We start from the raw sequence: 13,310 nt of genomic DNA, 5'->3' as shown, positions 1-13,310 counted from the left end.
GCCCGGAAGCCTCTCCCCTAAATACGCCATTGCGTTGTACCTAGATAATGCGAGCGGAAGGCACTTGCACTAATTCCGCATGTAGTTTAAGGAACACGAGAAATTAAAAACAGATAAATATTCTTTTTCAGGAGTAAGTCGCGCTTTAACATGACTTTTCATGAGTGTTGTGTTCAAATATGAAAACTGTAATAAGGGAGACCCGGGTTCGATTCCCGGCGGGAGCTCATGTAGTTGGGATTCCACGTTAATCAGTAGGTCCACGTCTCATATAGTCTCGCTGCTGAAAGGGACGTTAAACTCAAAATCAACTCAACTCAAAACTGTAATAACTTGTTTGAAATAAAAACCTTTTCATTTTTAACAATAAAGTTAGGTACTTTCACATTGGAGAAAAATTAGCAAGGCACATACTACTGACTAGGGTGCTGATTCTTATGGAAGCTTTCACTTGAACCGGAAGATTTCCTCATGTTAGTATCGGATTGCCACAATTCACCTTGCTGAAAGACGTGGTTTATCAGGAGGTCGGACAAGATTCTTTTGAACGTAGCCTGTAGGCTGCTTCTAGTCTCAATTATTCCCATATAACAAGACTAGCCATATACATAGTTGGTTCGAAATAAGTTAAAATATCACTAATTGACCTTAAGGGGATAATCGTGATTTAAATATTCGTAAATCAGAAGAGATGTGAAAGTTAAGCGGTAAAATAAATCCGATAATTCCGGAATAAAGAGATTTATATGCAACCTAATGATAGCAATAAAACTCTTTATGTAACATTTTCAAAGCTAAAACTAACAGTTATCTTCTTGAAGAGGGTTTACGGCAACATAGAATATTACAAATCCAATTATTATAAGTAGTACCTCTGACAGCCCTGCATTTCAGATCACCATCGCCCTTCATCCTGACAAGTGGGCAATTCACTTACCCACAATGACTTTTCAGGCGTTCCAGTGACATCAATATCTCAGTTTGGATTTGGGATCATGCTTCGGTGAACCTTGACTATCACCATCAGCAGCTATTAGAGAATCAGAACTTATTTCTGTATTAGATAATGTGGGTAACTATAGCTTTTCGTCTATAGAAGTCGGAGAGTGTATGGTATTATCGCAGGAAATATTTGATACATAAAACTTAGATTGTCAGTATTTAGGAGCAACTTTTAAAATAATCAGTTACTGTAAATGTGCTACAGATTAGCCGAGAAAACCCGACAGCCATAGTCGAGTGGTCTGCGGCATTAGGCTGTGGATCCTTTTACTGTAAATGTCTTGGATTCAAATCCCGCTTCAAATGAACGTAAGCCCGATGGTAGGAACCAAAGGACTGTCGTGCCAAGAATTAATTTGTTTTAATTATCATAAATGCATTCTTTATTATTAAATTTTATCCAATATTTTCTTTTCAACCAGTTTGCGAAACTCAGAGCTAGTTACTTGTTTTCTTTTTAATTCATGTTCATAGTTAGCACAACTAATCACTAAGGAAAAACAATCATTTCAATAAAATTCGCCTCGCGTCTTTCGTAGCTCTAAGTTATTTTCAGCTTTTTTTTTAAAAGCTGAATGGCGTTTTATCACTTTCCCCTCGCTTTCCCTATTTTTTTCTAGTTTTACCTATGTTTCTTTGCACGGATATTGCGCCTATATGCACGTACTTAATGTGTTCGTTTACAAAAGCGGGCCATTTCCCTGCCACTATAGAAAGTAGAGTGCCCTGTATCAGAGAAATATTAATTGACGTATGTAAGTGAATATATCTGTGATGAAGTCATAATTTCTCAGTTTTTGCATCGCACATAGTTTCCTCATCCTCATTAATCTCTTCACCCCCGCTTCCTGAATTAAAGTTCTGGTATTCTTTTTTGAGCAAGGCCTATGTAATGGGAGACTGATGTCTCATGTAGGCTTATTAACTATATCATCAGCAATAAAGAAAGTAGGGTTTAATTTGCACTAATATTAGAACATTACGTTAATTAAATAATAATAATAATAATACGGAGTGAGCTCAGGCTACTTGTTAGGATTCTTTCTTCGCAATTGGATTATACCGAGTTCGAATTCGGAGACCAGCTATCCTGACTGAGGATTTTCCAGGGTTGTTCCTCAGTTATACTGGGCAAATGCTAGGTTAGTACCTTGATCTAAGGCTCTGGAGACCTTCCTTCCATTCCTTTCCCAATGTTTTCATCTGTGATTATTACAGTGTAAAGTGGCCTCTGAGGATGTATCTGGTAGCTTATAGTAAATAAGCAATAACGACTTAATATATCTTCACGAAACGTGTGGGTTAATTTAACTATAGCCTTACAGTCACAATAGATAGCTAAAGTTTTAATATTAATTTCCTGACTTTTAAATACTATTTTCATATTGTTTCAGCTTTCAATTATTTCATGTATGTTCCACCGAGAATTGAACCTGAGATCACATGAACAAATGCGAATATGTTAAATATTTTTGAACACTAATATACAAAACACAAAACGCTTCAATGATACGATGCATGGATATGTTTTGGTTACGTCCTGCAATGTATGATTAAAGAAACCTGGAGGGTGAAGAAAAAATAACAGAAATCTCTTATATTTACTCCTTCAACAAACTCCTGACCTCAGAAGGGCAAGCCATAAGTTAGGTAATAGAGTCGTACAACGAACACTTTTATTAATACTAATAATACTACACAACCATATCGCTCTCCTGAAATTCTCGTGTGTATGTTTAAAGATCTACTGTTGTTCACGCCAACCAGTCTATATTTTTTGTTGTACCTTCGAAGTGAAAGATTTGTTGATGGTTGGACTCTAGTGAGTCAGAAACTACTATTAATAAAGAGTCTGTTTTGTCCAGTATTCCTGCGATTAGAAGGGTCTTATCTAAAAGATATTTCATTTGTATATGAGAAAATAAGAAAGCTTATATAAGAAAGTAAATATTGCAAGGTTAAAATAACATAAAGAACAAAGGTAGCACAAACGTGTTATGGAAACATTTAAAAGCACAGCATCCTACTATATTAGTGAAACCGACAAAAAGTTTTGACGAATTTTAGATATTCAATTTTATCATCACAATTTCAGATGTAGGTTTGGATACGAATCAATATCTGAGATTCGGATCCAGATCCGAGATCCGAATTTCGGATCTAGATCCAAGTTTCGGATCCAGATCCGAGATCCGAGTTCCGGATCCAGATCCGAGATCCGAATTTCGGATCCAGATCCGAGATCCGAATTTCGGATCCAGATCCGAGATCCGAATTTCGGATCCGGATCCGAGATCCGGATCTAGGTCCGGATCCGAAATCCGGATCTGAGTTTCGGATCCGAAATCCGGATCTGAGTTTCGGATCCGAGATCCGGATCTAGGTCCGGATCCGGATCTCACTGGATCCGGGATATCCGGATCCGAAAATTTTTGGCCATCCCTACATTTGTTATCGTATAAACAAGCTGCTAATTTAAGGAAAAATGACCAAAGTGAAATTGAGTCATAATTGAACTTGGGTCTTTCGTCCAGAAAAGTCCTCAATTATTAAAATCAATATGTAGTACAGGATACAAAAAAAAAAAAAAAAAAAAAAAACGAAATGCCGTGCAAGTAAGCATCAAACAACTAACATTGTAACGCCACCATTGTATTTCTGATTAACTTCTAGCCCGAAGTCATCTATTCCCATTTAATTTTGTGCTTGTTAATAATTAGCAAAAATGGTTATACCGTTGGATTTATGGTAAAATTTTGTATTAATAAGGTGTCACTGCTATGCGTTTTGTTTAAAACTTTTGTCTGATTCAAAATGGCGGATTTGAACATGGCCGCCATCAAGGCAACTCTTACCATAGACCTAATATTTATCCACCTGCTTTTTATTTAATTATTATCATTAACACAAAATTAAAAAGTTGGGGTAAAGGACTAATACATACGCTGCAACAATATTTAATTTCCCTGTAACTTTTTACCAATTGGCCTAAATCCAAATTAACATCACCATTGTTCTGATTAAATTTGGGTCTTAAATCATGTATCACATGATCCTATTCCTATTTTAGAAACTTAACCTTAATTCAAAATGGCGGATTTCAAAATGGCTGCCGTCAGGTATACCCTTACTATATGACTTCCCCCTAGTCCTAATATGTACCCACATATTTGTTATTCACCTTTTGTCGTTACAAGAGGTCTTACAGAGCTTTTACCTCCAATTGTATGAAGACTATTCTGTACTTCCATGTGATGTTCTGGTAGCTGTATCTCCTAAACCCCTGGAGCTTCGCACCTACAACTTCACTGAAATACTAACCACATTTAGTACTACTTTTTCATATGTGTTTCAGTCAGCAACTCGATTCACCCAAACGTAAGGTTTACTTGTGAGAAGATAGACCAACATTGGAAAATTTACGAACTAGAAGTCCATGTTTTATAGAGTCGAAAGTCTTTGACATATCAATATATATAGTGTCAACCTGTAGTCTGTTTTTAAGAGCTAAGTACGTAAAATCTGTAAAATGTACAAGATTCGTAACAATTGATCTGCCTTTATAAAACCCATGCTGAAATTCAGTTAGTTTTTTTTACATTAAAGTATATATGGTTATGTATTATTATTTCAAATATCTTACTAAATGCATTAACTAATGTGATTGGCCTATAATTTTTCATATTACTTCTATCTTCTGTTTTATGTACAGGTACAATATATACTTGTTTCCATGTCGATGGAAACTCTCCACGTCTGAGAGATTCATTGAATATATTTGCTAGAATGGATGATAACTCAGTACCACATGCTTTTATTATATAGTACGGTATGTTATCTGGACCAGGAGAGGTACTTCCATTAATCTGTTTAATTTCGCTAAGGACATCCGATTCAGAAATATTAGGTATATTAATTATATCTCCGCTACAAATAGGTGATGTAGAATACATGTTATGGCCATTTACATGACTTAGTCCCAAATTAAAATTTTCACTGAACATTTCTTTAAACAGCTCCACAACATCAGTCTGTGCAGTACCGTAGCTACTGTTTCATTATATTTCATTTCATTAGGTAATTTTTTGTCATCTGAGTTTTTAAATACTTTCCAGAAGACCTTATTGTCACTAACAATGCTGTTCTCTAAACTAAGATAATAGGCCTTTCTCGCTTCTAGATATTTCTTTTTTACAATTTTACGTAATGTAATAATAATAATAATAATAATAATAATAATAAATGGACACTGTTTTCCTCAAAAAACTTGCGACTTTAAGCTCTACAGTGTAGAGCTCTGCTGACGACAATACACTGGACATTGTTTATAAAAAGACCGAAAAACATTATTCGCTATCTTATTGTCTACTGTTTGAACTGCAAGAAATGATCATATTTTTTCGCGATAATATTAATACAAAAGTGAAATGTTTGTTTATACACACTTTCATTTTCTCGGATGACTATATAGTTTTTGTTTAAAAAATACTTCTATCGTTGTAAATAAAATAAAAGGTATGTCTTGAGGAGGAATCGATCTGAGGACATCGCGAACTTGGATTCATGTGGATACCGATTACACCATGAAGACCTACTTGCAAGGGAATCGCTACATTGAGTGATTTGTCGAAAGAGTCCAAGCACTTTACATTGCATTGTATTTTTTCGTTGTTTCGTTTTATTGTGCTCACTCTTTGTATATTTTGTAGAACGCACGAAAAACAAAAATATTTTTCGCCACGATGCCCAGGAATACTGTTTTAACTGATGAGCAAATAGGAAACCACTTGCGAAATGATATGGGGTAATGCGTAGTATTATATTTTCATAGCAGCAAGGGGCAAGATACTATCCCGCGGAATACATGCATAAACTTTCTTGACAGATTATACACGTATCACATTGAAAGTGCGAATGCGATTAATTACGTTAATTGTAACTGAAAAATGTATTTGCTTGTTTTTGTAGAGTGAAGGAACTTATGTCACCATAAAATTTTAATTCACTTTCGTAAATTACTAAAAAAAGCAAGATTTGATTTCTGTTGAGTAATAATAATAATAATAATAATAATAATAATAATAATAATAATAATAATAATAATAATAATAATAATAATAATAATAATATGTTGATTACAATGCGCATGTATGTTAATACTGTCGCCATACAATGTTTGTGAGCAGAATAGCGTTCGTGTGCAGTGTTGAGTAATGGATAATTTATGCTGTGTCGAAAATAGAAAAAGGTTGCGGAACATTGTCTCACACTATGAATCACTGCGTTGTGACGGACAGCAATATAGCGTTAGTACTCACACTGTGAAACTATTGTAATGAGTAGGGATGGGTCGTTACTTGAGGGGTCGTTACAAAGTAACGACTCTTCTTGAGTACTCAAAGGAACGAATACTGAAAACAACTCAAAGGACTCGGATTCATTTCGGAATCTTAGGAGTCCAAGGACTCAAAGTATTCGTTTGGATTGGGGTGTAAAGTTAGACATATGATTCCTGGAATCAATTCACATATGCATTAGAGAGATTGAAAAGTATTAGTAACGAATACTCACACGAAACGGTAGACAAAAAGACACCCGTTGGAAGCATATGGCTATTATAGTGCGCATGCGTTAAGAAAAAAACACACCTTCTTTGCTTGTTTCTGCTAGTTCAGTGCTCTCTCCTCTTCAACCTTATGCACGCTTCTTAAACAGGAAGCAGTGATGCCAATTGAAGGGAAATTTCCCTTGGCGCAGGGAAATTTTGAGTAACTTTTGGAGAAAAGGGAAAAAGGGAAATTGCTTGTAATCTCTCAATATTGCAGGGAAATTTGAACCTCTCTTGAATCATTTATAGATTGAATGCATTTACGTATCTGATTAATCTCATTAAAATTCAGTATATATTCAACGTCGTATTTATTCCAAACATAATCCGTTGCACATATTTCATATAAATTCTCACAAGTTATCTTGCTTTGCATTCGTTAATATTTATCAACATTACACATCGATCAACATATTCAGTTAAATTCGAAACATTACAACAATGCTTGTTTAAAATCTTTTATCAAAATTAATCTTCCTCTTGTTGAATTAAATGCAATGCAATAAGATGAAATATTTCTCAATTAAATTATCATTCCAGCTATTATAACAGTTTGGTTTTCCCAATCAGAAGTTATTTTTCCCAACCAGAAAATTGAATTTGAAGAGGATTAATCGATGTAAGAGAAGAAAATCTGCGTGTCGTGAATGTAAATATGTATATATGGGCGAATACTGGGTCATTAGTGTGTGTGTGTGTGTTTGTGTAAGTTTAAAATTTTCTGGTAACTGTGCGCACAGAATTATACATTCTTAAGAATTCCGCATCTCTAAACTCTGTATTGTGCTTACGAACATTCCTCGTATACAGCCAAAGACAATAGCAGCTAGAGTTTTCTTTGTAACTGTTCGTATTTGTTTCAGTAAATATGGGAGTGCTGTTCTTAAGTAAGTACATACCAAATATATATGTTAAGTTTGTAGCAAGAGGTGAGAAACTGTTGTAGCAAGAGGTGAAAAACTTGTCTGTGTAGTAGTCTGTGGTTTTTACTAGAGAATAAAGGAGGCAAAATGCAACATGTTTTTAGAGGAAGATTAAACGGGTAGTTTAATTCTGTTCCTAACATTTTGGTGACCTCGAGACGTGATAGAAACTTGCAAGAAAGTACAAATTATTGTCTCAGTAATTTTGTGTGAATACAAAGAAAGAAAATATGGAATCCTTGGTACAAAAACGAAAAGTAGTACGGGCATCTTTCACCCGTGCACACAATGCTTTGTTAGTAGTGCTCAAAGAAGAACCTGTTTCAGAAAAATCTGTAAGGACAAAGTTCGCTACGTTAGAAAGATTATCTGGTGAACTAGAAGAGTTAACCGGGAAAGTGACTGAATTGATTTTGCAAGATTCTACGAAAACAGAGGAGGACTTTGAACAGGAATTCGGTAAGGCAGAAGAGTATAGAGAAAAGATGGATGCCGCTCGTATCGAGGTTGAAATGTTTTTTAGTGCACGTGCAGTGTCAAACAAAGGTAGTGAAGTGTCAGTGGTGTCTTCGCCTACTTCAAGGAGGAAGTTAAAGCTGCCAAAAATTGAACTAATAAAATACGGAGGTGAAGTTAAAAACTGGTTGAGTTTCTGGAGCCAGTTTAAAAGAATTCATGAGGATAGATTGATGGAAGAAGAAGACAAGTTCCAGTACTTGATCCAAGCCACGGTACAAGGATCCAGAGCTCGTGAAATAGTGGATAGTTTCCCGCCTACAGCAGAGAATTATTCTAAGGTTATTGAATGTTTGAAAAATAGGTTTGGTAGGGAAGAGTTATTAATAGAATTTTATGTGAGGGAACTGCTTGGATTAGTCATTAAAAACGCTACAAGTACAAAGTGCAAGGTTGATACGTCACAGTTGTATGATAAACTTGAATCGTACTTGAGAGCACTAGAATCCATAGGAATGACTACTGATAAGTATGCTGCGATGTTATTTCCATTGGTTGAATCGTGCATACCAGAGGACATTTTAAGAGTGTGGTTGAGAAATGCTAGTGTCACAATAAGTAGCGAGGATGGGCAAGAAAGAACATATGGTGACAAGTTAAACCAGTTGTTGGCGTTCTTGAGAGCGGAAGTTGAAGGTGAGGAAAGAATATCACTTGCAAAAACGGGTTTCAAGTTAATGGAAGCTTCCAATAAGAGGGAGAAAAAGAAGAGAGAAGAGGAGCACGTTATGACCGCGAGTGAATTGTTTGTGGGTGAACGAAATAAAAATTCTGTTAGTTGTATTTTTTGTGATAAGCATCACGAAAGTAAGGAATGTTTTCATGCTTCAAAGCTTTCTTTGAACAAGAAGCAAGAACTCGTAAAAAAGAAAAAAGCGTGTTTTGTTTGCTTAAAAGTTGGGCATTTTCAAAGGCGTGCAAAGCAAAAGTGCAGTGTGTTATTTGTAAACAAAAACATTGGGTGATTATGTGCGCGGAGTTACCTTCCGAACGTAAGGATACTAGCGAATCGGAAAAGGAGGAAGAGAAACCTAAAGCTACCTTGTCTAATCAGTGTTGCACACAAGATGTTGTGTTACAAACTTTACCTGTAGTGTTGGAAGCTAACGGTAAAAGGCGCGTTGTAAGGGCGCTCATTGATTCAGGTTCTCAGCGGTCCTACATTTTGTCTAGTACTGCTAAAGAGATGTGTTACACACCAGTGAAAACTGAACAAGTAATACATGCGTTATTCGGAGGTGGTTCTTCGAAGAAAACAGAACATAAATGTTACAATATAATGTTGAAAGGTAAGGTAGGTAATGGTGCAGTTGAAATACAGGTTTTGGATCAAAGTGTTATTTGTAATCCCATACCAAAACTAAAACCAGGTCCTTGGCTTGAAGAGTTGAAGGCAAATAATATAATTGTCTCAGATATTGGTGTCGGTTCTCCAAAAATCGAAATATTGCTAGGTGCTGATGTTATGGGTAAACTTTATACCGGAACTTTGCATCACTTAGATTGTGGTCTAACTGCTATTCAAACTGTGCTAGGTTGGGTAGTAGTCGGAAAATTGGTCGAGCATATGAGTGAAAGTGTTCATTCTATGGTGACTCTTACTCTTTTGAATCAAAATACACGTTTAGCAGATTTGTGGAATTTAGAAGCCATAGGAATTTCTGACCCCTGTGAAACCTTGAGAAAAAGTGAAATAGACGCAGCGGTTTTAGATCATTTTGAGAAAACTGTAACTGTTAACGAAGAGGGAAGATATGAGACTTGTTTACCTTGGCTAGATGGCAACAGTGATATTCCCGATAACCGAGATCTATCGGAGAAGCGACTAAGAAAAGCAAGTGAGAAATTAATAGCGGATGGAAAGTTTGATGAGTATAGCGCAATTTTTGAAGACTGGAAAAATGAAGGAATTATAGAAGAAGTTCCAGAAGAAGAGTTAGGTAATCGAGGGCATTATTTACCTCATCGGGGAGTCTTTAAAGAAAATTCCACGACAAATGTTAGACCTGTTTTTGACGCTTCGTGTAAAGAAAAGGGATCTCGTTCCTTAAATGATTGTCTAGCAAAGGGACCTAATATGTTAGAACTTATTCCTGCCATTCTCATGAATTTCAGAAAGAAAGGGATAGGTGTTGTTTCGGACATAAGAAGAGCTTTTTTACAAATCTCTATTAATCCAGCAGATCGCGACTACTTACGTTTTTTGTGGTGGCAAGATTATAAAGAACAGGTGATTAAAGTGTTTCGACACCGCAGGGTGGTTTTTGGAGTTAACTGTAGTCCCTTTCTTTTGCATGCTGTAATAGACCACCACTTGAAACAATACAATTATCCTTATAGTAGTGTAACTGAGAAGCTTAAAACTTCCATGTATGTTGATAATTGTGTAACATCCGTTGATTCTGAAAATGAATTGAAAGAGTTTATTGAACAAGCAACGAACATTATGGCTGAAGGAAAATTTGAGTTAAGAGGGTGGGAGCATACTACGTTGTGCAAAGAAGAACAGAAATGTGTACCAATATCTGTTCTAGGTTTATTGTGGGACAAGCAAGATGATGTTTTATTTTGTGACATAAACTTAAGTGAGAAACCTCCTGAACGAGTAACGAGAAGAGTTGTTTTGTCCTTTGCGCAACGAGTGTTTGATCCAATTGGTTTCAGTTGTCCTGTTACTCTTTTTCCAAAACTCTGGTTACAGGAAACGTGGAAAGAAAAGTTGAGTTGGGATACTGAATTACCGGAAAAAACAAGCAAACAGTTTCTTAAATGGTTAGAAGAACTTACTTTGTTAAGGACTGTAAAAATACCCAGGTGTGTTTCGTTTGTAGACATAGAATCTTCTAGTTTACACATATTCTGTGATTCATCTAAAATGTCCTATGCTGCAGTAGTGTTTTTGAGAACTGAGGTTAATGGCACTGTTTCAGTACAATTATTGCAAGCTAAATCGAGAATCGCGCCACTGAAGGGTATCACTATACCTAGATTAGAATTACTGGCATGTTTCATAGGAGCTCGTTTAGCGAATTTTGTGAAAACAGCAATGGGTTTTGAAAAGATCAAAGAATATTTTTGGACGGATTCATCTACAGCTTTGTGTTGGATACAGAGTGAAGGACCATGGGCAACATTTGTTAATAATAGGGTGAAGGAAATACGCAATTTAACAAATGTAGAAGATTGGCGTCATATTTCAGGGCAACATAACCCGGCGGACCTGCCTTCCCGAGGATGTTCAGTTAGTAAACTTTTAGAATCGCAATGGTGGGAGGGTCCCCAGTGGCTCAAGCAAGAAGAAACAGATTGGCCTCGATCTACTGTCATGACAAATAAAGAAGAAGTAAGTGCTGAAAGAAAAAGGGGATTGGTGATGAGCATGTACGTTGAGAGTAAAGTAGATCCGTGGTACTGTACATATTTTTCGAAGTATTCAAAGATAGTAAGAATGGTTGCTTGGATTATTCGATTCTGTAACAATGCAAAGAAATCAAATGAACGAGTTTGCGGAGAGCTGACAGCTATTGAGCTTAATTCAGCAGAACGAATTTTAATCAGGAACGTACAAGACGAAAGTTTTTCAAGTGACAGGAAGTCCGAATTGAAGTCTCTTGATATTTTCCAGGATAAGGAAGGTATTTACCGAGTAAAGACGAAGCTAACAGAACGTCAGGATGAAGAAGATTTTAAGTTCCCTATGATTCTACCTAGTAAGCATAAATTGGTGGAATTGCTGATTTTTGAGCAACATGTCAGTGTGAATCATGCTGGTGTAAGTGTAGTATTGACTTCTCTCAGAGAAAGATTTTGGATTCTCAAAGGTAGAAGAACGGTAAAAAGGATTCTTGCTCAATGTGTTAGATGTAAACGACATGAGACAAAAGGGATTCAGTGCATTCCCGCTCCGCTACCTGAAGAGCGAATACGAGATGCTTCTCCCTTTGAAGTGACCGGTGTTGATTTAAGTGGCCCTCTTATTTTGAAAGATGGTACAAAAGCTTGGATTATCCTATTTACGTGTGCTGTGATAAGAGCTGTTCACCTTGAACTCACCACATCTTTGTCCACTAAGAGTTTCCTGCTTGGATTTAGAAGGTTCATTGCTCGGCGAGGACGTCCGAAGATTGTGTTTAGTGATAATGGGACAAATTTCGTAGGCGCAAGTAATTTGCTCAATGAAGTGGACTGGAATGAAATACAAAGAGAAGCCTCAGTAAGAAGAATCGAATGGAAATTCAATCCGCCTACAGCGGCATGGTGGGGTGGTTTCTGGGAGAGACTTATACAGATTGTCAAAAGGCTTCTAAGGAGAGTATTGGGACGTGCATCTCTACAGTATGAGGAGTTACTGACCATTGTATGTGATTGTGAGGCTACAGTAAATTCAAGACCCCTGACTTATGTTTCTGATGATCCACATGATCCCATTCCTATTACACCGGCAATGTTCTTGCAAGATATTTCTAATGTAGGTGTACCAGATTTAGATAATTTGGATCGTTTCTTTTTTGACAAGAAATTTCGACATCAACAAAATTTAAGAGATATTTTAAGGAAACGCTTCCGGAATGAATATTTAAGCCAATTAATACAACAGCCTGGGAAGACAGATACTTACCAAAACATCAAGAAAGGTGATGTAGTTCTGTTGGAGCTAGAAGATAAGAAGAGAGTGGCTTGGCCCTTGGCTAAAGTCATTGACGTGTATCCTGGTAGAGACGGACTGCACAGAGTTGTTCGTTTGAAAACTTCTTCGGGTGAGATGATTCGACCCATTCAACGTGTGTTTCCTTTGGAAATAACTTCCGGTGAGGAACTACTTGCAGAGAAAGTTAAAGGGATTTCAAGTGTACCTAAAGTTGAAAAGACTGTAACCACAAGGAGTGGTAGGCAAGTGAAATTCCCTAAGAAATTTTTAGATTGAGACTGTACCTTATGTAATATATATATTTGTTTGATTAATGTATTAATCAAAGGTGGGAGGATGTTAAGTTTGTAGCAAGAGGTGAGAAACTGTTGTAGCAAGAGGTGAAAAACTTGTCTGTGTAGTAGTCTGTGGTTTTTACTAGAGAATAAAGGAGGCAAAATGCAACATGTTTTTAGAGGAAGATTAAACGGGTAGTTTAATTCTGTTCCTAACAATATACTTAATATTTTCTTTGTACCTTAGGTTACATTAATATTAAAATCTATCATGATATCTAGGATAAAAATTAAATTTACATAATATTTATTTTATATTCTTTATGATTTATTTAGGC

At 36.2% G+C, this 13,310-nt stretch overlaps 1 protein-coding gene across 1 annotated transcript; it reads left to right on the top strand.

The window, feature by feature from the left end:
- Nucleotides 1–9,016: 9,016 nt before the first annotated feature.
- LOC145682728 (uncharacterized) lies at nt 9,017–12,973 on the top strand. The gene has a single exon (XM_081754114.1). The coding sequence runs from the start codon at nt 9,017–9,019 to the stop codon at nt 12,971–12,973; it is 3,957 nt and encodes a 1,318-aa protein (XP_081610240.1).
- Nucleotides 12,974–13,310: the final 337 nt, after the last annotated feature.

The sequence above is a fragment of the Thermobia domestica genome, chromosome 4 (assembly GCF_964235325.1).
Source record: "Thermobia domestica chromosome 4, izTheDome1.hap1.1, whole genome shotgun sequence".
NCBI lineage: Eukaryota > Metazoa > Arthropoda > Insecta > Zygentoma > Lepismatidae > Thermobia > Thermobia domestica.
This window is presented reverse-complemented; position numbering and strand designations above follow the sequence as displayed.